General features: G+C 37.3%; 3 protein-coding genes and 2 long non-coding RNA genes across 6 annotated transcripts; 4 read left to right on the top strand and 1 right to left on the bottom strand.

Moving 5' to 3' along the window:
- The first annotated feature begins 1,182 nt into the window (after positions 1 to 1,182).
- On the top strand, positions 1,183 to 2,329 carry LOC147550770 (uncharacterized). The gene is made up of 2 exons (XR_015238425.1): positions 1,183 to 1,238; positions 1,852 to 2,329. It is a non-coding gene; the product is annotated as an uncharacterized LOC147550770 (long non-coding RNA).
- A 234-nt stretch (positions 2,330 to 2,563) lies between these two features.
- Positions 2,564 to 3,170, top strand: LOC147550769 (uncharacterized). The gene is made up of 3 exons (XR_015238424.1): positions 2,564 to 2,722; positions 2,839 to 3,051; positions 3,144 to 3,170. It is a non-coding gene; the product is annotated as an uncharacterized LOC147550769 (long non-coding RNA).
- Positions 3,171 to 5,977: 2,807 nt separating this feature from the next.
- LOC147550768 (putative protein phosphatase 2C 39) lies at positions 5,978 to 8,716 on the top strand. Its single transcript, XM_086667930.1, has 5 exons — positions 5,978 to 6,188; positions 6,530 to 6,790; positions 7,826 to 8,102; positions 8,179 to 8,333; positions 8,413 to 8,716. The coding sequence occupies exons 1-5, from the start codon at positions 6,156 to 6,158 to the stop codon at positions 8,548 to 8,550; spliced, it is 864 nt and encodes a 287-aa protein (XP_086524056.1). The 5' UTR covers positions 5,978 to 6,155; the 3' UTR covers positions 8,551 to 8,716.
- Positions 8,717 to 9,600: 884 nt separating this feature from the next.
- On the bottom strand, positions 9,601 to 15,830 carry LOC147550767 (putative E3 ubiquitin-protein ligase RING1a). 2 transcript variants are annotated; one of them, XM_086670526.1, is made up of 10 exons: positions 15,242 to 15,830; positions 15,103 to 15,142; positions 13,871 to 13,929; positions 12,480 to 12,561; positions 12,144 to 12,267; positions 12,006 to 12,047; positions 11,031 to 11,528; positions 10,849 to 10,956; positions 9,999 to 10,226; positions 9,601 to 9,897 (listed from the first exon to the last, which is right to left on the bottom strand). In XM_086670526.1, exons 1-10 carry the CDS (start codon positions 15,537 to 15,539, stop codon positions 9,865 to 9,867), a joined length of 1,512 nt encoding a protein of 503 aa, XP_086526652.1. In that variant the 5' UTR covers positions 15,540 to 15,830; the 3' UTR covers positions 9,601 to 9,864. The 2 variants fall into 2 exon arrangements, with proteins under 2 accessions (XP_086526652.1, XP_086526653.1); XM_086670527.1 differs by having other exon boundaries at positions 12,147 to 12,267; positions 15,242 to 15,809.
- Positions 15,831 to 17,338: 1,508 nt separating this feature from the next.
- MBAC1 (Mitochondrial substrate carrier family protein) lies at positions 17,339 to 21,987 on the top strand. Its single transcript, XM_086670693.1, has 8 exons — positions 17,339 to 17,845; positions 18,624 to 18,713; positions 19,706 to 19,807; positions 19,969 to 20,073; positions 20,476 to 20,574; positions 20,655 to 20,858; positions 21,086 to 21,184; positions 21,263 to 21,987. The coding sequence occupies exons 1-8, from the start codon at positions 17,738 to 17,740 to the stop codon at positions 21,395 to 21,397; spliced, it is 942 nt and encodes a 313-aa protein (XP_086526819.1). The 5' UTR covers positions 17,339 to 17,737; the 3' UTR covers positions 21,398 to 21,987.
- The last annotated feature ends 428 nt before the right edge of the window (positions 21,988 to 22,415 follow it).

The raw sequence follows: 22,415 nt of genomic DNA, 5'->3' as shown, positions 1-22,415 counted from the left end.
GGAGGGAACCAAAAAGTGCTCTCCCCCGTTGGATATAACATCGAGTAAGATTGAGTGTTGCATTAGCTTGCTGTAATATCAAGGATATAAGGTAGAAGTCTCAACGGAAAGTGCTCTCCACCGTTGGATATAACATTGAGTAAGATCTTATTGTCGCCTCCATGAAAATTGACGAATAAATTTACTTTCTTCATACATCAACACATAAAATCCAGATAACAGTCCTTCAAAATCGGAAGGCACAATCAAACTGACATAATACGACAAAAATTATTCCCAACATTGAAGAAATGTGAAAACCACAATATAATTTCACTAAAGAAATGTCGGACGAGTAAAATAGAAATAAGTGAATAGTTCAACTTCAACATACAACGTAAATCACGAAAAGTAAACGAATAAGGAAGATGAAAATTAAAATATGTTAATGAGTGTGGCTGGTTTTGCTTTCACCCGAAAAGTACAAGAGTAAGAAAAAGGAAGGGACTTAGGTTAAGATTATCATCTCATCTTAGTAATTGAATGTGAGTGGTTTGTGGTTTTAATGATTCTTAAAAAAATGGGTTATTTCTCAAATGACCCCCAACTTTGTGACCAGCTTCCTGTCTGGCCCCCTAGATTAGCAAAAATACCCGTGTGGCCCCCTTTTTCAGTTATCTTTAACTTTCCGTTACTCTCTCTCCTCCATCTCTTTTTCTCTCTCTACCACATCATCTGCTATGCCACCTCATCATCTTTTCCGGTGAAGGTCGACGGCCGGCTAATTTTCCGGTCAGCGACCTTCAAACATAAAAAAAAATAAAGAAAATTCTCTCTCCTCTTTCTCTGTAATTTTTTTTTTAAAAAAAAAACCCTCTCTCTAGATCTGGTGAACCAGATCTGGTTCACTAGGTCTGCGAACAGACTTTCAATGAGGGCCGTATTGGTATTTTTGCTAATTTACGGGGCCAGGCAGGAAGCTGGTCACAAAATTGGGGGCCATTTGGAAAACAATCCTAAAAAAATGGCATCCACTTACCAAACCAAACCGTTCGACTGTATTCAGTTTGAAAACTGAATGGACCGGTTTGGAATGATCCGTTTGGACTAGATCAATTGATATTCGGGTTATCCGTTAACCTATCCTGAACTAGATCAATTGCCTTTCCTAATTTGTGAAATTAGGGTTTATTTATTTCCCTTGTCCATTGAACCCTTGTCAACGTGGTGATCCATGGCAACCACTTCCAGCATCCCTTGTAAGTTCTTCAATTACATCTTTGAATTTATTGTTTTATTTTCCTAAAGACCCTCCAAAATTTACCTTATTATAATGTTGAAATTTGAAACCCTAGAATTTAAATACCATATTTCTCAAGTTAGCACGAATTCAGGTTCGATTTAATATTACTGTAATGCTCATTGGGGAGAGATTCACGTGTACTGTTAATTTGGTTTAAGGGAGAACAATGCATTAAATTAGGAAGATGCCCTAACCCTAGTTTATGAGAGGGAGAAAATTGGGGCTCTCTAAGAAGAATTTAGGGTAGTAAGAGTTATCACACAATTAGGGATGTAATCATTACCAAAAGCAGTACTACTACAAGAGTTATTACAAGACATTGATACGTCACTTAGCGATAATGCAAAGTTACATCAAGATTCATGAATTAAATAAGCACTATAACTGTCTGATCCCCTGCTTTTTTTCTCTCTACATCTAAAACCATTTTCTAGAGAGTTTCTACAGGGTATCATCGTTAACGTTGTTTTCTGACAGTTAGGCCGGAACCTCCTTCATTTTTGAAGGAGAATTCCTCTTTTTTAGTATTAATAAAGTTTTTCTTTTGTTTTTTCTTCATCTTTTTCCAGGGGTAAAGAGGTATATGGGATGATGATGGTTCTTCGTTCTTCATGAGCTTCTTCTTCAATTTCATCAAATCGAAGATGTCATACAGAAAAGGAAGAAAAATGGAAATCATATAACAATACCGATTTGAATTTTCAATGAAGGTGAAAAGAAAAGAAAGACGGATTTATCTCCGCTCAAGAAGATAAATTTCTTAGTTGTTTCAATTTTATTTGTATTAGATTTCATTGTTGTAATTTTCTTGTTGTCGATCTGTAGGGTTTTTCATTCTCGATCTTCAGGATCTTTTTTGTCGACCTTTAGGGTCTTTTTTCACGATCTATAGGATCTTTTTGTCGACCTTTAGGGTCTTTAATCCTCGATCTTTAGAATCATTGTGTCTGCGTCTAGTCCCATTCCTTTCCCTTCATGAGGCCCTTTGCATTTGAACGTATGTAACTCTCATGTAATTCTCAAAGGAATAAAATATCATCCTTGTAACATTGTGATTAATTCACTTATGAATGAAATTTGGTTTCACTAGGTCAAAAAAAAAAAAAAACTGTCTGATCTTTAAGACGTGATGAACCCCTAAAGGCCATCATCATAAAGGGTCCTAAAGCCCATCTAAACTACCTTTATTTTATACATAAGTTCAATAAATTCTGAAACTGCACTTTCACGGTATAACAATATTGTTGTGTGCAGATTGCAAAAAATGTCGACGGCCTTCCTTGTAAACTTTAATTATGATCTTCTTGATGAAATTTTATCACGAATGCATAAGAAGAAAAGCTTAGAAAGATCCAAATTTGTAAACAAAAAATGGTCTTCCTTGATCTCTCATCCTCTATTTGTAAATAAACATATTGTCAATTCCTTGAAACCTAAAAGGTATCTTTCTCTTTATCCTTCAACAACAATAGGTTTCATTTCTTATCTTGGCCTTCTCCTTTTTTAAAGTACGATTTATTCATAACATCATCGACTGGTGTTAAATTGTCTTTCAGGGATATTTTCTTAAAGGAAATGACTGTTTGGAAGGATTTGCCAGGTAAAGTGAAGAGAACTGAAGAGGAGTCTTCTGGTCTCTTTTTTTTTTTTTGTTGAAAGAGAGTCTTCTGGTCTCTCTTTATTCGAAGCTGTATTCGATTACTTTATCTGCAAACTATGCTGCTACCAAAGAGTTGGAAGATTTACAAACACTAATTCATATCTCCAAGGTTATACTACTTTAGATACTACTAGTAATTTCTCAAATCATAACTTTTACTGAATATTTTATAATAACTTTATGTTTCCTTTTCTTGTTTAGGAAGTACTTGATGTGCTCAAGACTGCTTATTAGATGATGTTGCTATTGAATTGATAAAGGTTTAGCAAGTCGGATCTCATCTTAACTTTCTTTGACATTTTCTTGATGATTTGTTTGTTGATCCCCGACCGACTTTATTATGACCACCAGATTCCCGATGCTTTTAAAAGGTGAAACAGGATGAAGCAAAGATTGATAAATTCTGTTTTCATTTCTTCAATAGTACAATGCGGACTATGAAAAAATATAATGTAAAAAAAAAGAACTCACAGGTTGCAGGATTGGACTACGAGGTATTGACTCGATTAAGTCAGAATATTATCATCTTCAAATCATCTTAAATGGTTAACGAGTTGCTCTTTTTTTACAGGCTCTGATTGATATAGTAAATAAAACAGATACGGGCGGGTATCTTTTTTTTTTTCGCAAAAGTTGGTGGATCTTGGAAAAGCTGTGCTGAAAAACTTGGAGGACATAGCTTCTTCTCGAAATAAGAAGGGAACAAGAGAGGAGGGTAAGTGGAAGTGGTAGTTCAACGACATCACCACTTTCGGAAGAAGAATTTTATAATTTAACATGGCAGTTTTTATTACCATCACCATCTTGGTAGAGAAAGTGGGGACAATTTATTTTTGTATGTAAATCAAACTTATGAATACCTATACCCTTTTGTCGCTTTTGTAGACATTCTTTGAGAACACAGGAGATGTCAATAAAAGGTCGAATTTAATAATTTGATTTTTGTTTTTCTAATGGCCATGTATGAAAACTGAATGTTGGTGAGGAGTTGCATGAATGCTTTAATGCGCTGGATGTAGGTAATAGATTGTCAGTTGATCTTTCTTTTCTGGGGTTTTAAAGATGATGGATTAGACTTTCGCTGTGGCTTTCTATGATGACGTGAATGTATTTATAAACAAACGCTCAACGAATGGCAAATAAAATGGCTTTTACTACGCTTTCCTCACTAGTGCGAGCTCTAGTATCTACTTTTGCTTCGTTGACTTCGGACTGCGAATCATGAACCGTATACCTATGTAGACACCGGTCAAAGTGGAGTTAACCCTAACTCCATCAATCTCTCACAAAATCTGAACCAAATTGAGAATTTCAAACTTTCTCTTTCTATAAGCTTTCAAAACCGAACTTCTACTCACGGAATCACTCATAATCTCACGAATTTCTCTCAAATTTTGCTTTTCAATCAGTCATTTCACTCTCTAAGTGTTAGTATCATCCATCATTTGGTGCAGACGAAGTAGAAATCAATCCACATTTGCTCCATCAAGGTTGGTTCAAAAACCCTAACTTTTATGATTTTTTTGGATTAATTTGTTGTTTGATTGATTGAGGATGTTAATAGTATCTCGTAACCCTCTGCTCAAAAATCTTCATGATGGAACAGACTGCTCAGTCCTGGGCCTCTCTCAGCAATGAACGGATCAGGTTGTTCGTCCATGTCTGAAAGGACAACCTAGTCCGTTACCTTTCAGACCTTGACGGACAAGGTGATCCCTTCAAGACTGAGAGTTCCCCGGACAAGGTGATCCATCGTCGGAGAATGTTGCACTCTTTTCTAGGGTTTTGTTTGGGAAGAAAAATGAATTGAGATTCCTTTTGTTTTGGAAGAAGAAGATGGAAGAAGCAAACGAAGGTGAACGTCACCCACATTAAAAACTGGTGCTTATAGAGAACTCGGGTCAATGGACATTGACCCGAATCCATAAAATTTCAAGATGCTAACAACCTTTTGGCCCAGTGCCTTTAGAAGCACCCGCTAATTAAATATCACATTATCTTAGAAAATTTTTTTGTTTGTTTGTTACATTATCTCAGAATTGAAAACTAAAGATGCATACCCCAACAAACTTTTAGCATCCCCAATGCGACACTCAAACTTTAAATCTTAGAGTGTCGTATAGGATTTTTTTAGAGTTTTTCTTTAAATTTCTTCATCTCCAATGGAGAACTCAACATGAATCTCTAAAGTGATGTGTCAAGATTTATTTTAGAGATCCTTAAGAGGACCTTCTAAATTTAGAGTGTCCTCTTGAGGATCTCTAAGTGCCACATAAGTAAATCAATTACTTTTTAACTAAAATATAGGCTTTTAGACTTTGAGTGTTGCATTGGAGAAGGTTTTGCAATAGAGTGTGTCTAATTGGCCAAATAGGAAAGAGACCACTTAGAGATCCATTTTACAAGCACTACAATTTAATGAGGTTGACCAACAATTGATTGCCCACTAGATTAGGTAGAGTAATAAAAAACCAATCAATATGGGTTTGGCTAAGTTTTCGGCGGAAGTGGAAGGAGATCGTAGGATCAAGCGACTTTGTTTGATCGGGTTGGCTGCCCACCCCTGTCCTTGGAGAACAGAGAAATCTATAATGAAATAGTGTTAAAATGATGGAACACTTCTCAATCCTAAGTTGTCACCGACATTATACTTGCTTTAGCCACACTGACATACGGAACTGGTCCGTGGCGAAAATTCAAATAAAAGAACTTAGACACTTATGAAGCCTGAGCACCTATATATAACTCGAGTACGTTTTAACACAAATAAATAAAAGGCAGACATCTAGTTTGTAGGGGGTATCAAATTTGTGACATTAGATCTTTTCGATTTTTTTATTTTTTTTTGTTGAGGATAGATCTTTTCTAATTGATATCAGCACCCTTAACCACTCTTCAACAAAAAAGAAGAAATCCTCAACCACTTCAATGGCCCATATAACTATCCCACCCTTGGTCGGTCTGGGCAAATCTATGGTGTCAACCACTTCAATGGGGCATATAACTTTTCCACCCTTGGTCGGTCTGGGCAATCTATGGTGCCACGCGTATCATGTAAAGAGATATGACCTGTCAATGGTGAAGCTAGATTACATAGACACCTGTTTCTTTCTCTCTCTCTCTATGCACTTGTTTTCTTTCTCTCTCAATCTTTCTGTCTGAGTTGCCGTTATTTAACAGAAGATCAGATTTACCTAACAGAGATAGATAGATATGACCGGAAAAGAAATCCTTCACAAAATTAAGGTAATTAAATTCTTCTCATCATCTTTTTTGAGTTTGGGTATTCTTTGATTTACATTTTTGTTAAGTGGGTTTTCTTCAATAGAGATATATATCATAATTGACAATACTTATTCTCATTTGATATCAAAATTTGGATGATTAAGTAAGAATGAAGTTTTAGTTTTGATTTTTAATTGTTGAAACCAAATTTTAATTCAAGTTTGTGTTAAGTTAAACATTTTCGGAATTATAGACACCAAACACTTAAAAATGAAAGGTTAATAAAAACCCCAAAGTTGTAAAATGTTGGGAAAGCATTTAACTCATAGTTTTGGGATTAAAAAATGTTGAAATTTTTGTAGGAAAAAGCTGGTTTTGGTTCATCAACATCACCAGAAACAGGTGGGAAAGGAAAGAGCAAAATGTTAGGAAAACATTTAACTCATGGTTTCCACTTGGTGAAAGGACAATCACATCATCCAATGGAAGATTTCATAGTTGCAAAATTCAAAAAAGTAGATGATGAGAATGAGTTGGGTTTATTTGCTATATTTGATGGTCATTTAGGTCATGATGTCCCTAATTACCTTTGCTCACATCTATTCGACAACATCTTGAATGAGGTAAAAAATTTACCATAACTTCTTGCCTTTTTCATTTACTTTTCTTATAAAATGGAAATAGTAGTAAAATTTTATCTTTTTAAGAGGAATGATGACAAGGACCAATGGCCGCACCTATGGGGCCCATTTTCCGCTGTAGAAGTTATCGATATTGGCCCACTTTTGACACTTCAAACCCACTTCAAACCTAGTCCCATTCGGACGAGTTTTGTTTTGTTTTTGGTGAAGGCTCCACGAACCCACACAAAAGGCCTCTTATGCTTGAGCGTTCACCTATAGTCCAGGTTCCGAACACTCTCGCGAGTGATGTGGGACTATCACAATCTCCCACCCTCAGCGAAGAGGCGTCCTCGACTCTGATACCACTTGTGACGACCCAAGCCTTACCAATTATGGATATGTTCCCTACTTTTAACACCTCAAGGCCCACATGTACAAGGTTTTGTTCCTAGCGAAGGCTCCATGAGCCCACCCAAAAGTCCTAGACACTTAGCTTGAGCATTCACCTATAGTCCATGCTCCAAACACTCGCGAGCGATGTGAGACTATCACCCAATGAGCCCCCCACCTCATGTAGGGCCCAATGGCCCCCACACTTTACCCACATGCCACATAGTGCAACAAAAGCCTCAAACCCTGGTCTCCCAAGTGGAGAGATACATATGTTACTTATCAACCGAAGATCACATAGTGCAATAGAAAACCGTCTCCCAAAACTGACATACAAATGTTACTACTAAACCCAGTAGGCTTTAGAAATTGTAAGATACTACTTGAGTTAAAGACACCGAGTGTGGTACTAGAGGAGGAGGATCTGACTGAAATGCCCGTGCAAAGCCTATTTGGTAATGCAATGGATGTAATGTACATTAACATATTAGAAGAGCACAACACTTGGATAGGTTATCTGTTGGGTTGTGGATTCAAGTGCAATGGTAGCTTTCCGTGAGGGGCGGTTTAAGTACATACGTTTTGGAACCCGATTTTCTCTAGAAGAACTGAAGCCCTTCTAAGTACAGTTTTTTATACCTGCAGCCTGATTTCTGGACGCACACGGAGAATGCAATCAAGAGAGCCTACCATATAACCGATGACACAATATTGGAGAAAGCAGTCGATTTAGGAAAAGGAGGATCGACGGCTGTAACTGCAATACTGATAAACGGTCAGAAGCTAGTAGTAGCAAATATTGGAGACTCTAGAGCTGTTATCTGCAAGAATGGTGTTGCAAAACAGTTATCTGTCGATCATGAACCAAGTAAAGAGCGGAAAGAAGTTGAAGAAAGAGGAGGTTTCGTATTGAAACTTCCAGGTAATTAAGCTGCCTTTATGAACTGATCTGGAATGTACTAATAGTTAATCTGATGTTTTTAAATTCGATTTTTCAGGGGATGTTTCTAGAGTAGATGGGCAGTTAGCTGTTTCGAGAGCTTTTGGTGATAAAAGTTTGAAAGAACATTTGAGTTCAGAACCAGATGTTGTAGTAGAGATGATTGATGAAGATACTGAGTTCTTCATATTGGGTAGCGACGGATTGTGGGTGGTAATTAGTCTTCTCCCTCTTATGTAACATATATATGTATGTTGTTTTTGGTAGCTAAGTTTATAAAATACTGGTTTAGGTGATGTCAAACCAAGAGGCAGTGGATTCAATCCGAGATATCAAGGAACCAAAAGCGGCGGCGAAACACTTGGCGGAGGAAGCTCTTCGTAAGCAAAGCACAGATGACATTTCATGTGTTGTTGTGAGATTCATGTGATTCTCTTTTCTTTATAATTTCATGTGTTGTTGTGAGATTTATGTAATTCTCTTTTTTTTGTATAATGGTTCGAAGTCTGGTCTCTCTGGCCCTGCTTTTGTCGTCGTAATCTTTAGAATGTTCACCACTTCTTGTGGTCATTGTAATGAAAAATAAAGGTTTCTCAGTTTTATGCAGCTCCATCTGATCATTTGTTTGAATTAGGAAAAATGAGAAACAGGAGGTGAGAATTACACATCGTCGAAATAACTTGAGAAAGGATTATAGACACCCAATCACGTTTTCTTGGGGCTTCAGTTTTTGTTCAGCTAGAATTTGTCTCAACCTTGGTGGGGAAGAGGAAAAATAAACCCTTCTCAACCTCGGGGGGGAGAAGAGGAGAGACCAGCCCTTTCTCAACCTCGGGTAGAAGGGCCGAGCCGGCCTCAACCATGGGGAGCAGAAGAAATGTTGACCAGTAGTGTTGAACCCGCCTCAACCCCAGGGAAGGGGAATTGACCTTGGGAAGAAACTGAACCCACCTCAACCACGGAGAAAATGAAGAAAAGGTGAAGGGGAATCGAAGAAAAAGAAGAAAGGACGACAAAACAGTAAAACAGTAGGGCAACCTTGGGGAGAAGAGAGCTGAACCACCTCAACCTCCCGGGGAAACGAAAGACTAACCATCTCAATCTTGGGTAGAGGGTTGAACCCGAGGATACGAAAGATTAACCCACCCCAACCTCAGGTATAACAGCGCAAGATTAACCCACCCCAACCTCAGGTATAAAAGCGCTGAGCGCGCCTCAACCTCGGGGAGGAGGAAACGAAAAACTAACCCATCCCAACCATGTTCTGGGTGGGTGGGGGTTAAAGGAATCAACCTTGAAGAGAAGAGGACATGGTTGGGATGGGGTCATGTTCTGGGTGGGTGGGGGTTAAAGGAATCAACCTTGGAGAGAAGAGGACTGGACTACTCTCAACCCGCCTCAACCTTGTGGGAGGGGGGGGGGGGGGGGGGGGGGGGGGGACAAAACAGCACAATCCGAGAAAAAAAAGCAAGAACATGAGTTGCGTTAACTACAAGACTCCTCCAATCAATTGAAGTATAGATACAAACAACTTTGATGTGCTAATATATGATTGTCCTATAACTTAATGTGTTTCTCACTTTCTCCCATTCGATTGTAATAACTCAGATTCCAGGAGAATACTTCCCCCAGTTGTAGAAGATTTATAGGTCTATCGGAGCGAAAATAACACCCGTTTTGTTTCAAAAAATAGGACATCGACAAGCAAGGCTTCTTCAACATTGTATAGCTTATCATCAATTGCTTAACTCGGCATTTTCCGTTTATAAGCGAGAACCTGGAAAATAAAATGTTGAAGGTCAAATAGGTGGTTGAAATTAAACAGATAAAGGTGTTCAGAGTTCAGAGTTTCATTTGTAGATAGAGACAGGATCGAACCAAATGGCCTTGGCCAGCAGTGCAGTATTCTTGCAGCTCCGCCAGAGTTTCTGCCGGATCCAGTATCTTCAGATTGTCTTCAGAGGGATCAACCTTGGGGACAATGTAATTGGTGGCTGACGAAGGGTTCAATGCTGAACCATAACTCTCATCTTGTTTGAAAAGGGGCATTTTCACCACTAAGATATCAATATCTTCACTTTGGGCCGATGTCTGGAGAGCGATAAACTGAGACAACAACATGCATTAGTATGTCTATTTCCCCAAGGACCTCTTGCTCATAACCAAATTGAAGAGAATTTGAGAGTAACACACATATAACCAAGAATACCTAAAACATTTTCAGATGATTACTGGATAATGGGAGGACACCTCTGGCCTTCATTAAAATGAAGAAAATCTGAGAATAGTTCCTCATGAACTATCATATGGCCAAATAAGTATACATATAGGGCCCGCTCAACTCGCTGCCAATTGATTTTGAGTTGTGGATTCCCAGGCCAAAGGTAGCTCACTGGCTGAAGCCAGTGCTGGCCGAGTCATTAGGAGTCAGTCAGCGAACGAAAATGGCTAATCTCATTTCGTACATTTTTATGTGGATAGTATATATGTTCTTTTTTCTTTTAATTGACAGCGTGCCTCGAACCCTTGACCTTTCAGGTGGATAGTATATGTTTGTTTTACTCCTATACTAAAGTTCCATAAACACAACAAAATGAGGATATAGACAAAGAAGCGGAGGAGGGGTTTCTGCTTGGACTGGGGGTAAGCCCGATTACCTACGTCACTTATATTAGGTGGTCAAACAGTTACTCCAAACAAAGGCAGCATGTGGTTGAAGAAGACTTACTTGACACAGGTGCTTAATTGACAATGTCGGGCGACAACAAAGGTAAGGTTGCTCCAGACTCCGTATACTTTGTTCATCCAAAGGAACTAGTGTGAGATGTACATCCAACTGAAAACAAGAACCACATGAGTCAAAATATAGGTCGAAGCCTAATAAGAAAGAAATACAGATTTCTCTCATACCTGACTGTCATTTTCTTCTGAGTTGCGGAAGTGGTCAACCAACTTCTGTAGACGGTTTCCCCGTGCATTTTTCCCATTGCCACCGTTTAAACTTCCATGTCGTGTGTGACTTCGGGTACCACCTTTACCCCAAGCAAGAACTTCTGGAGTCCCAATAAGGCCAGAATGACTGCCTGTATTTTCCCTATTTATTACGGAATTGTCAGTTTCATTGTAACCTCCTTCCCCATTTGTAGCTGCTCCCGGCCATCGCTTTTGCCCTTTCTGCCTAAAATCTATACATCTCTCGTCAGCAGAAGATGATTCTCTTCCACCATCATTATCATTTTCATCTTCTTGTTCTTCTTCAGATCCATGCATTTCTATGCCTCGATTACTCCTACTTCTTCCCCTCCTCGACCTCCTTACAGATGCAGCTGCTGTGGATTTAGTTGTCGTGCGCCTCTTGACAAGTGCTTCTGATTGTCTTCTCACAGTCTGAGCAATAGATGCTTGGATCTGTCCATTAAAACTGAATATCAGGTAAAGTTCCAAGGTTGGCTTTGGATTAGTCCAAAACACCCGATGTTGTGTATCAAAAATTGATTTTAGATGCACATATATGCATATAAATAAACTTTTAAACGCTGACAGGTACTCTTATTCATAGATTTTAGATGCTCCAACATTTTCATATTGTTTTCCTCAGTTACTAGTTTGAGACATTGTCACTGTGCAAATGACAACTTATTGAGAAATGAAGTCTTTATGGAAATGGATTATTCTTTCTTGAGTCAGAAGTTATTACATGTTAAAAGAATATTCCCTCCTACTGTTTGTTTAAGTGAACTTTTGCATTTTCAGATATTGTGCAATCATATAATCGATCTTGAGGAGATTAAAGACAGTTTAGCACTGATTTGTGGTGTAGGTCGCACACCCCATTTAACAACAAAAGTTTCTGCATATAAAATTAGTCTTGTTCTGAGTTCTGACCTGCTTATTGCGATTCTTTTCCTCCTCGTGAAAAGCAAGTTCCTGTTACCAAAACCTCCTGGATGAGATGGTATCGATATGCAAAGTTGCAATAATTAATTCTCAATTTAAAAAAGAAGGTATATTCAGTTAACTTACTACCTCCTCTTCATACTTGTCGATATTTGGATATAGGGCCGCAATTAAGGCATCGTATCTTGGATCATCCCTCAAAGAACGACGACTTGCACAGTGAGTACGGCAAGAAGGGCACTCATTATTTCTGCGCAACATTAGCATTTCATATCAATAGGGTTGGTGAGACAACATTGATCTAATATTTAATCAGATGTATGCACACGGTAGTGTATATGCACATTGCAGCCCATCAGTTTTTAACATTTTAATCATTAGTCTCGCCAATGATGTACATCATACACATTGACCATATTCTTTAACCAACAAAGACAATAATGACTCTTTTGTGTAACATACCCCATTCGCATTGATTTGTCAATACATTCCCTGCAGAAGCGATGAAGGCATTCCATCACAGTTCTTGTCTTGCGTATAATACCTGAAAGCATTACAGGACCAATCAATAAATGGACTTTAATCTGCCAAATAAACATAACCAAGAATACAGACTGGACAGCAACTCATGTAGTTAGACGAGTCCTAGATTATGCATCTATACGGCTGTAGGAACTCAAACATCAACAAGAAAATACTTATGTTACAGAGTTCTCATATCGAGGGTTTCATGTCTGTTCCTGGTGATGACATTACTCATCATGATAAAATACAAGCGCCGTCTCCTGTACACAGTTAATAATGTAAGTCCGCGGCTCCGCGCCACACCAACTGAATCACCAATTCTTAATTAAAGTCTTGCTACCCATCTCATAATATTTTGTTCTCTCCCATTATTAATATTTCTGCTCTATTCAAAGTTCCTAAATTCCTTTGTGCATATCTTAGCTAGTTCGTTTCTTTTTAAGTTTAGGTAGGAATTGAACTAACTTTTATTACTAAAGACAGAATTTTAAAGTATCATAGTTTCCTTTTGGGTCAGCCCTTGTTTATAGCAACAATACTAGAGCTAAACATAATATTAAATGATGAATTAAATGAGTTCAGTTTGATAGACTAATCTGACTTAAGTGACATGAAGGTACATTTCCCCAACTTATCATACAAAGTCAAGTAATTGACATCACTACTTATGCAAAATATCTATTATTGATGGCAATCAAGACCAAAGTTTAAGCTTGCTAGAGATTGGCATCACAAATTGCATCTCCCGTACAAACAATGTGATTACATATGGTCGGTCCTTCATCCGATTTCAAAGGACATATCAGAAACACACAAAAAACCTGCCACAGGAGTTAATTGGTGAAGAATTTAATTGTCGACTGAGACAAGAAGCTGCAACAGCCACATTGGTGCACAAGTCCGTACCACGTAATGACCAAAAAGGAAAAGAAAAATGCACATAGCCTGTTTAACTTCCGGCAACCGTTCTATGGTAGATCTCAAACAAAGAGAAGAAAAACAATTATCCGAGTAAACTAGCTGAAGGAACGATACCCAGATATGCATCCATAATACATGAGAATGATACTCATAAGTTAGTTAGGGACTTTTTACTGGAACAACTTAATTTCCATAATTACATTTATGGACGGTTATAGGAGTTGCTCAAAGAATAAGTACTTCATAATTTATTACTTGAACTACTAGACAACTTCTTTTGACAGTATTTCTCTGTACAATCCAAGTTAGATGTACAAATTACCCTGACACGTCAAATTCATGTTCAGGAATGATAGTTTTACTCCGAGCAGCATAACATTGTTAATAAGACGCAGAAACTAACATACCTAGGCATATTGGGCATTGTACTTCTTTGCGTATTTCTGCCAAATTTACACAGACATATCTGAAGAAGAACAACATACAGAAACATCCATTATATACACAAAATAGAAATTCACAGTGATAATTTCGATGTAGAGGAAGATCACTAATAAAATATACAATTAGACACTTATGGCATTAATAGCAAATATTATCTTAACATGACACCATTAGCTGTGTGTTTCACATCTAATTCCAGTATATCATGAAGTTTATATGCCCAAGTATGTGAAGTGTCCTTGGAAGATGCAACTAAAATATATGTTACTTGTCAAACATTAATAAACAAGAAGTCTCCACTTGGCAGTCCTTTGAGCACGTTGAGCGGTCGAGGCCTAGCACATACAAATTTTTTTGCCCGTGACTCTTATATCAAATCTTATTTGACCCGAAAGTCAGCTCATTCTTAGCTTCTCGCAAAAAGCAAACCTAGCTAGGTAATCAAAGCCAATCATTCGTCAACTTTGAAATCACATAACAAAACTCATTAACTTGAAAGGTTCCTATATGTTTCCTCTCCAGGATAGTAACAGCCTATTGTGAAAAGACAATGGTGACCTAGCAAGTGTTTTATACAGCTGACCAGAGGTTACGGGTGACCAAAAAATATATCGACTTGGTTTACAAAGACAGACTGATATAAGTCTCTCGTGGATGTCCTCCTCACATGGATTGTGATGGTGTGGTTGGCACAACAATAGGGAAACAGTCATAATATAGGTAAACGTAACATGAAAAATACACTGGCTAAAGCAAAAAAAAAACCTCTGGGAAGAAATGAATTATGAAAAACAGTCATAATATAGGTAAATCTACAGCTAAAAATCAAGTCAAATTGAAGCTCATTCACTTCCCATCCGATCTCAACTATTGAATCATAGATACTCATAAATGCTTATCGAATTCCCATGAAAATCATATTGGCTAAAGCAACAAAAAAAAAATTAAAATCGAGCAGATTATAAGAATCCCAATTGAACTTATGACATGCAACAAACATATTTCGAGTCACAAAATCAAAGAACTCTACCATTTTCAACACAATTCATAAGATCTCATCAACCACATCGTAAAATATAACATTTCTCAGACCACAAGGCATGATAGCTCTCGATAATGCTCATACATAAACAGAGAAGAAGGATAATGAAGAGTTAGAGAGAGAAAAATTGATAGACGTAAACAGAAAGCATACTCATCGTTGTTTCCATCACTAGAAGGGTTTCCATCAGAATCTGAGAAATTATGAACGAAATTAAGTAAAGATCATGAATAAATAAACAAGGAAATCGATTTCAATAGAACCTAAACAAAATCTGTAACTGATTATATACCTTCTCCTCCTTTTTCATCGTCATCACCATCATCATCATCATCCTCTTCTTCTTCTTCAGCTCCTTCGTCTTTTGACTCTTTTACATCATCACCAACTTCCTTTCCCTCTTCTTCTTCTTCTTCCTCTTCTTCTTCTTCTTCTTGTTCCTCTTCTTCGTCGATTACTTCTGCTTCTTCTTCTTCTTCATCTTTAACTCCTCTTGCCGATTGTTGTCGGAGTTGGTGAAGATGATGATGTCTTTGGTGTTCAGAATCCTCCTCGAGAATCTCAGAAGCTGCTCGTTTCTGAGCAGGCATTGCGAATAGAATAGTAGAGAGAGAAAGCTTGAGCTATCGTCGTTGCTTTCGCTCTCCGACGGGGAGAGAGAAACAAAGGGCTAGAGAGAGAGAGAGAGAAAGTGGATGGGAAAAAATAGTAAGAGATGGGTTGGGGGAGAAACTCGCCGGTGATTTTATACTCCTAACAAACAAAATATCACGGCAAAGAAAAGCACATGCACTTCGTTTAATTTCTTCATTGCCCTTCGTTTACTTTTCTTTTCTTTCTCTCTAATCTCTCTTCTTTCCTTTTTCTTTGCAGACTCTTTCTCTGAACTTTTTTTAGGTAGAGGGTATTTTAGTCATTTTTGGAAAGTTGGGCCGTGCCGATACAACATAAGTTATGGCAAGTGCCATAGTAAAAGAGTGATTTCGAAAAGTCGCGTCGTATTGATACAACAAAAATACGGCAAGTGCGATCGTAAACACGGAAAAACAACTATGGTAGTAGACATAGAAGAATTCATCAGCACAATATGCTTGTTTCTTGGTTTGTATGTTTTTATTATTCCCCCCTTCTCTTGTGATGTATGAATTTTCGGTTTTCTTCTATACTTTTAAGTTATCGTTCGCCTTTTTGCTTGCATTTACATGTGCTTATGCTTTTAGTTCATACATGACTAACTTTAACACTTCGGCATGTTGGTTAATACCGTCAATATGACCATATTACGGTAATTGTTTTAGTAAGGAAAATTGTCTTAGTGTGATTATAAGAGGTGACTTAACAAAATGGTTGTTTTTGTACGTAATTACAGTCATCACAGAGCACTCGAGGAAGTGTTCCTACCGAACTTGGTTAATGCGTCTATGAAATCCTCATTCCCTTATCAATTCTCAACTTAACCAAGAATTCTATATATCTCTCCAAAATGTGTTGAACTTGTATCTTAGCTGTTTTTTTTTTATGAAATGTACCTTAGGTGTTAGAATAAGGAAAACTTGTAAGATTTAAAGGATCATTTGACAATTAAACTAAACTTCTAATAAAAGAAGAATGCACCCTATGTCAAGATCAACGTTGATGCATCTTTCATCTCTGTGATGGAAAACGCGGGTATTGGTATTATAGTTCATAACGCGGATTCAAAGTTTATGGGAGCATCTGCGACCCTGGAAAGAGTAAGGAATAGTGAAGAAGGAGAAGCTGTTGCCATTTTAAAGGGTCTCATCTGGGCTGAAAAGAATAATTACAGTAACATTATGATAGAGAGCGACAATATTAACCTCATCAATCATCTCAAAGATCGGAGAAAGGCCATTTATTGGTTCTCTAACATTCATATAAAGAAGATCAGAGAAGCTAAGAGTAGAATGGACAATGTGCAATTCAGCTACACTAGTAGACTTCTGAAAAAATGGGCGAGAAAGCAGAAGAAGTCGAAATCTTGGACAGTTGTTCCTTCTTTTTTAATTAATATGTATTGTAATAGTGTACTCGTTTAAGTTTTATTTTATGAAAGTTATTAACAAAAAAAAGAAGAAGAATGCTATTGAATCTACCCTATTAGCATTTTTTATTGGTAATTTATAGTTTAAAGTTATGTATAATTATACATGCAAGTTTCGTGTCGATTGAACCTGGCATAGCTTATAGTTATACTATAATGTCTTGTGTCTCTATTTGTTATTAGAGGAGACACACACCATGTTCGAAGACGAAAAGTGCTCTTAGCTCTCTCTTCAATCGACAGGAAACATTAGGTGGAATATGTAAGACACTGAACATTTCTTCAATTCATCTTCATTTAAATAAGGGTATTTTCACCACCAACCGTGCCAATACTGAGGAAAAAAAGAAAATGATAGGCCACCCGAAGTCAATACTGACTCTGGAGAGAAAAATGAAATCGACCACCATTATTTGACAATCAACTCTCTCCAGGTCCATGTATCAGATCCCGAAAATATCTCAGCGGCTGATTTTAATTTTCCACGTGTAGTAGGTCTCACCTTTGAGTGGCTATATCACCACTGAAGGACTGAAGGTTACGGTCCGGTGTAAGTGGAGTGTAAGAAAAGTGGGATTGCAACTGGCCAGTAGGAAAAGGATTTGTCACTGAAAATCACTACTATTTGGCAAAATGCCACGGATTTGAATTGCCATTGTTCTTTTTTACAGTAGAATAAGGTATGGCGATTGACTAGAGAGAGAAAGAAGAGAGAGAAAGAAGGAAATGGGTAAGGCAGAAACATCATATGCTTCCGCTTATAAGGATTATGTAGCAGGTTTAGCAGCTGGGGTTGCTACTGTTATTGTTGGTCATCCCTTCGACACCGTCAAGGTCTGTCCTTTCTCTCTCTAAACCCTAAACCCTTTTATTGACTAGTCTATAAACACATTTAACTGAAAACCCTTGAAAATTTGAGATAATTCGGTCCCTTTTATGCTGCTAATGCTATGTGTTTAATATGGACTGAAATAGCATACTTGTTGTTTGATTAAATGCCACAGAGAAGTTATATTTAACTAATGCTATTATCTGATATCCAAAAGGCCTTTCGGGCACATGCTTGTTTGATGGCTATAATCAATTTAGTAGTTTTTCGGTAAAATGTTTGGTGATATATGGATAGTTAAATTGTAGTATTTGCAATCTCTAAACAATTAAGATCATAATAATCGACCCTTAAATCATAAGGCCCATAAAAGATATAGAATATAAAACTACTAATCTGAAACTGTCTCCTTTGCAGTACATCGCAGTGTCATTATCGACGGACCAACACTGATAAAATCCCAAAAACCTGATACATGTGTCTTGCGTTTGTTTGTTGCCATTCTTTCATTTTCTTGTTACAAATCTATAAGCTTTGCTCTTTCATTTTGTATCGAAGCATGAAATTCTAGGTATATAGTTTTTATGAGAATTATAAAATATGTAGTATGAAATTCTATAATGCGTCTTGTCTTTCTTGAGTTAGCCGTATCTGAAAGATATTTTACGTACATTATCCACTAAACATGTTGATGATATATGTAAAATTTTTGGTAGCATATGTGGTGATTTGAGATCTGGGATTATATGGCATTTTAGTCACATTGTATTTTATGCATGTCAGGTGAAGCTACAAAAGCACAACACTGAAACTCATGGAATTAAGTACAAGAATGCTTTGCATTGTACAAGTAGAATTCTGAAGAATGAGGGAGTACGCTTCTTGTACTTATCGTTATTTTATTTTTTTGTAGTGGATGAAATAGGAAACAAGTTTTGGAGGAACCCAAAATGGTGGTTCCCTAATTTGTTCGAGAGTTCTTCTCCCTCCAATGCCTTTATATGAGTTGAAAGGCATTTGAAATTACTAAAAATCATAGCTATGCATCTTTTGGCCTGTATCGAGTATTGAAGCCTGTATCAAGTATTGAAGTACAGCCTTTTGGACGTCAAATATTTTGGTCTTGAGATTGATATAAACTCCATGAATCATCTGGTGTTCACCATTGTAGGTCTTCCGTAGATAACACCATAGGAAATTCTTCAAAAGCTAAAACTTGCTAAACGAGGTATATACCAAACATAGCAAGTTATGTCCTCCAAAAGGCTGTCCTAACTACAACTCCAAGAAAATGAGAAATAGAAAAAAATCCCGAGGAACAAAAGTCATTATGTCAGAAAAAAAAAAAACTAAAATGAAAGCAAAATAGTTTGTATAAACTTAAAACAGTTCAGATGGGTTCCTCTTTCAGCTGGATGGGCCTGAGCATTAGCTTTGCTCGGCCGGATCTCATCATAAGGTGATGTTAGGGGGCTAACATTATACTTGCTATTTGCAAGGTCTCCTAATTATCTTATTTAATATGAAAATATGACATCATTCAATATTGTATCTTCCATCTCCTTGTAACATATTTGTGCGGTGACAAACCATAAATTCTCAACAGTTTTTCACACCAGCGGTGAATTAGAATGAAGTACCATTTTATTGCATTACTGACTCTTGTATAAATTTTCTGATCGGAAAAGATCGATATCTTGTTACTGTGTAAGACCAATTTTCATGCTTAGTGAACGAACACATGATATTGGAGGTGCTAAGTGTAGTCTTACCATGCCATAATGTTTTTCTTTTGTAACTTGGAGGCCTTGTGTACTACTACGAGTTATATTGCCACGAACTCAAGATAAGCTTATATTTTACAGGTCAAAGGTCTTTACAGGGGTGCAACCTCTTCTTTTCTAGGGATGGCATTCGAAAGTTCGATCCTGTTTGGTGTTTATTCCCAAACAAAGCAATCACTTCAGGTTATTTCTGCAATCAAAAGAAAACTAGACATACTATGTACTTTCTCGTTGATCAATCATTATACTTCAGTTACTCAGGCGGATACACATGTTAGTTGTTTACTTGTAAATGTTCCTTTCTTTTATCATTTTGTGATTGAATACATATTGTGCATGTTTAGGGAGAAGTAGAAAGCAGTAAGCCTCAGCTCCAGGTCATCATTCCTTCTGCTGCTTATGGCGGAGCTATTATCAGCTTCATATTGTGCCCATCTGAGCTAGTCAAAGTAAGTAAATCAGATAAAGGATGAATATAACTATTTCTCACATGTATGGGTATCCAATACCTACGAGATGTTGGATGCGGCAACCAAACAAATCCAAAAATATGGCATCAATGTGCATGTAATACTTTACTGCCGTTATTAGATATTTTTTAAAACTTTTGGATCAGCCGTTGCTAAATTTATCCGTGAATGACATAAACTTCGAGTGGTATTTACCGTTTGGATTATAAACCTAGCACAACTACAGAAAATATCGAAATTTTCATATTATATCCACTGAAGTTATTTCGAGCATCCGATAGATACCCGTGCATTGGATACTTGTATCCGTATCTGACACGGCCAGAAATATCAAGATGAGCTATTTCATATATAATATATTGTGACATGGAACTTTTCCAGTGTAGGATGCAAGTTCAAGGCACTGACTCACTTGTTCCAATGAAGGATAGATATACTGGTCCTCTTGATTGTGCTCTTAAAACGTTCAAGAACCAAGGGGTATGATCAATCTTCCATTTTGTCTTAACTTAGTAGCTAATTCAATTTATGCTGACAGTCGATACACGAAACCTTGACAGGTTAATGGGTTATTTCGTGGAGGCTTTGCAACTTTATTAAGAGAATCTATCGGAAACTCAGTTTTCTTCAGCTGTTATGAATATAGCCGCTACTATATGCAATCACAACTGAATTCCACGTCGTCTGGTCTTAACAATCAAGAGTCCAAGATGTTGATGGATGTTGGGATTGGCATAACCAGTGGAGGGCTTGCTGGTGTTGCTGTAAGTATTCAACAAAATTATGATATCAAATTGGAAAGTGCACTTTATATGACTCTTATTTCACCTAATTTGTTTTTATGATATTCATTCACGCTGCCTATGTAGTCCATAAGTGGAGAATTAACCCGAAATTGTAATATTAAACTTCAAAGTAAAACATTTGTCATGTCGAATAAGATTGCATCTGAATCTAACATCTCGTAATCAGTTAATCTTCATTTTGGTAGTTCTGGTCGACTGTTCTACCTCTAGATGTGGCGAAAACTATTATTCAAACTACACCAGATACAAGTTCAACTCGAAATCCATTTCAGATACTTATTTCGGTACATATACAACTTTCTTCTCTTGTGTCATGTGCTTCTGAACATCCTCGTGATCCTGCTCATTTTTCTCTTCCATAGATATACAAGAACACCGGGCTTAGAGGATGTTACACAGGACTAGCCCCTACACTAGTGAGAGCTTTTCCTGCAAATGCAGCGGCCATTGTCACGTGGGAGCTTACTGCTAGGATTTTAGGAATCAGGCATGAATGAAGAGATGTTCAGTTTGTTTTTCATATCCACATCCATCTTCGAGTTTCTTGCTGACCTGCAATTATCTGCAATACTTGCTTAAGCTGTTTGGTTTTAGCAAAGGCATCATCCTTGAGAAAGTTTCTTGAAGAGTTTATCAATCTGGACAGTTCACTTGAATTGAGTTTTCTGACTCTCATTTTTGTAGGACGTGCAGCCAGTGTTATTCAGAACTAATTAAGAACAATGTGGTAGAAATTTCAATTCCAAATTTCGCCGACGCTTTTGTTACTGAATGATTAATGGAGATAATGGAAGTTGACTTCGTTGTTATTTTCTTACTGGCCATCAATCGGGAACCGTTGTCATACAGAAGCCAATAAGAAAAGCTATATACTGACAGCGATAACTAGGTAAGAATCGATGAAGAACAGACTAGTATTACTTCTGGATTTCAGTTCAATTTCTTACATATAGTTATTTGATAGATTTGATGATTTCTATTTCCTTGGATGCCTGTACTAGATTTGTCAATTGACTTGAGTCACAGTATACGTTGGTAAGATTTTGTTTGAATTTTTTTATACACCCACCATTTTTACCGTGTCAAATTTCACTCATACTTACTACGAAGTCGATATAGGTCAAGCTGATTAAAAAACTACTTAAAATCTTCCACCACTTCGAAAATCTAGAAAATTTTCAATCAATCACATTCACTATACCACTCAAAGCTTCTTTGTCGGTCTAAACATTATGAAATCAAACAATTTTTTTTCAGGACTCTGCCGATGCCTTATGTATCACGTCAGTTTCATCTTTCCGACTGTTTATAGCATCGGCTTCATCTTACTGCTGGAAATATCAATTTTTTCTTAAATGTTGCTCATGTTGCTCATGAGGAGTCAGGAGAGGGAGACCTGAAAATAAAAAGCTGAACTTGAGAATGAGTGAAAAAATTGAGAGCGACAGGGAAATAAAGGGAAAGATCGCTAGGAGAAGTTTTAGAGGGAGAAGAAGAGAGGGAAAGACAACTAGG

This window comes from Eschscholzia californica, unplaced genomic scaffold (assembly GCF_041429995.1).
Source record: "Eschscholzia californica isolate CP2 unplaced genomic scaffold, dmEscCali1.0.p SCAF_3, whole genome shotgun sequence".
NCBI lineage: Eukaryota > Viridiplantae > Streptophyta > Magnoliopsida > Ranunculales > Papaveraceae > Eschscholzia > Eschscholzia californica.
The sequence above is the reverse complement of the archived record's forward strand: the minus strand, read 5'-3'. Positions and strand labels throughout refer to the sequence as shown.

Excerpts from the sequence above, each read along its gene's own strand:
- MBAC1 (XM_086670693.1), top strand. The coding sequence starts at position 17,738 with ATGGGTAAGGCAGAAACATCATATGCTTCCGCTTATAAGGATTATGTA. Across the intron at positions 20,575-20,654 it reads AAACGTTCAAGAACCAAGGG|GTTAATGGGTTATTTCGTGG; the intron begins GTATGATCAATC and ends AAACCTTGACAG. Across the intron at positions 21,185-21,262 it reads CATTTCAGATACTTATTTCG|ATATACAAGAACACCGGGCT; the intron begins GTACATATACAA and ends TCTCTTCCATAG.
- LOC147550768 (XM_086667930.1), top strand. The coding sequence starts at position 6,156 with ATGACCGGAAAAGAAATCCTTCACAAAATTAAG. Across the intron at positions 6,791-7,825 it reads TCGACAACATCTTGAATGAG|CCTGATTTCTGGACGCACAC; the intron begins GTAAAAAATTTA and ends TTATACCTGCAG. Across the intron at positions 8,103-8,178 it reads TTTCGTATTGAAACTTCCAG|GGGATGTTTCTAGAGTAGAT; the intron begins GTAATTAAGCTG and ends TCGATTTTTCAG.
- LOC147550767 (XM_086670526.1), bottom strand. The coding sequence starts at position 15,539 with ATGCCTGCTCAGAAACGAGCAGCTTCTGAGATTCTCGAGGAGGATTCT. Across the intron at positions 12,268-12,479 it reads GACAAATCAATGCGAATGGG|AAATAATGAGTGCCCTTCTT; the intron begins GTATGTTACACA and ends AATGTTGCGCAG. Across the intron at positions 10,227-10,848 it reads CAATTAAGCACCTGTGTCAA|TTTATCGCTCTCCAGACATC; the intron begins GTAAGTCTTCTT and ends TTGTTGTCTCAG.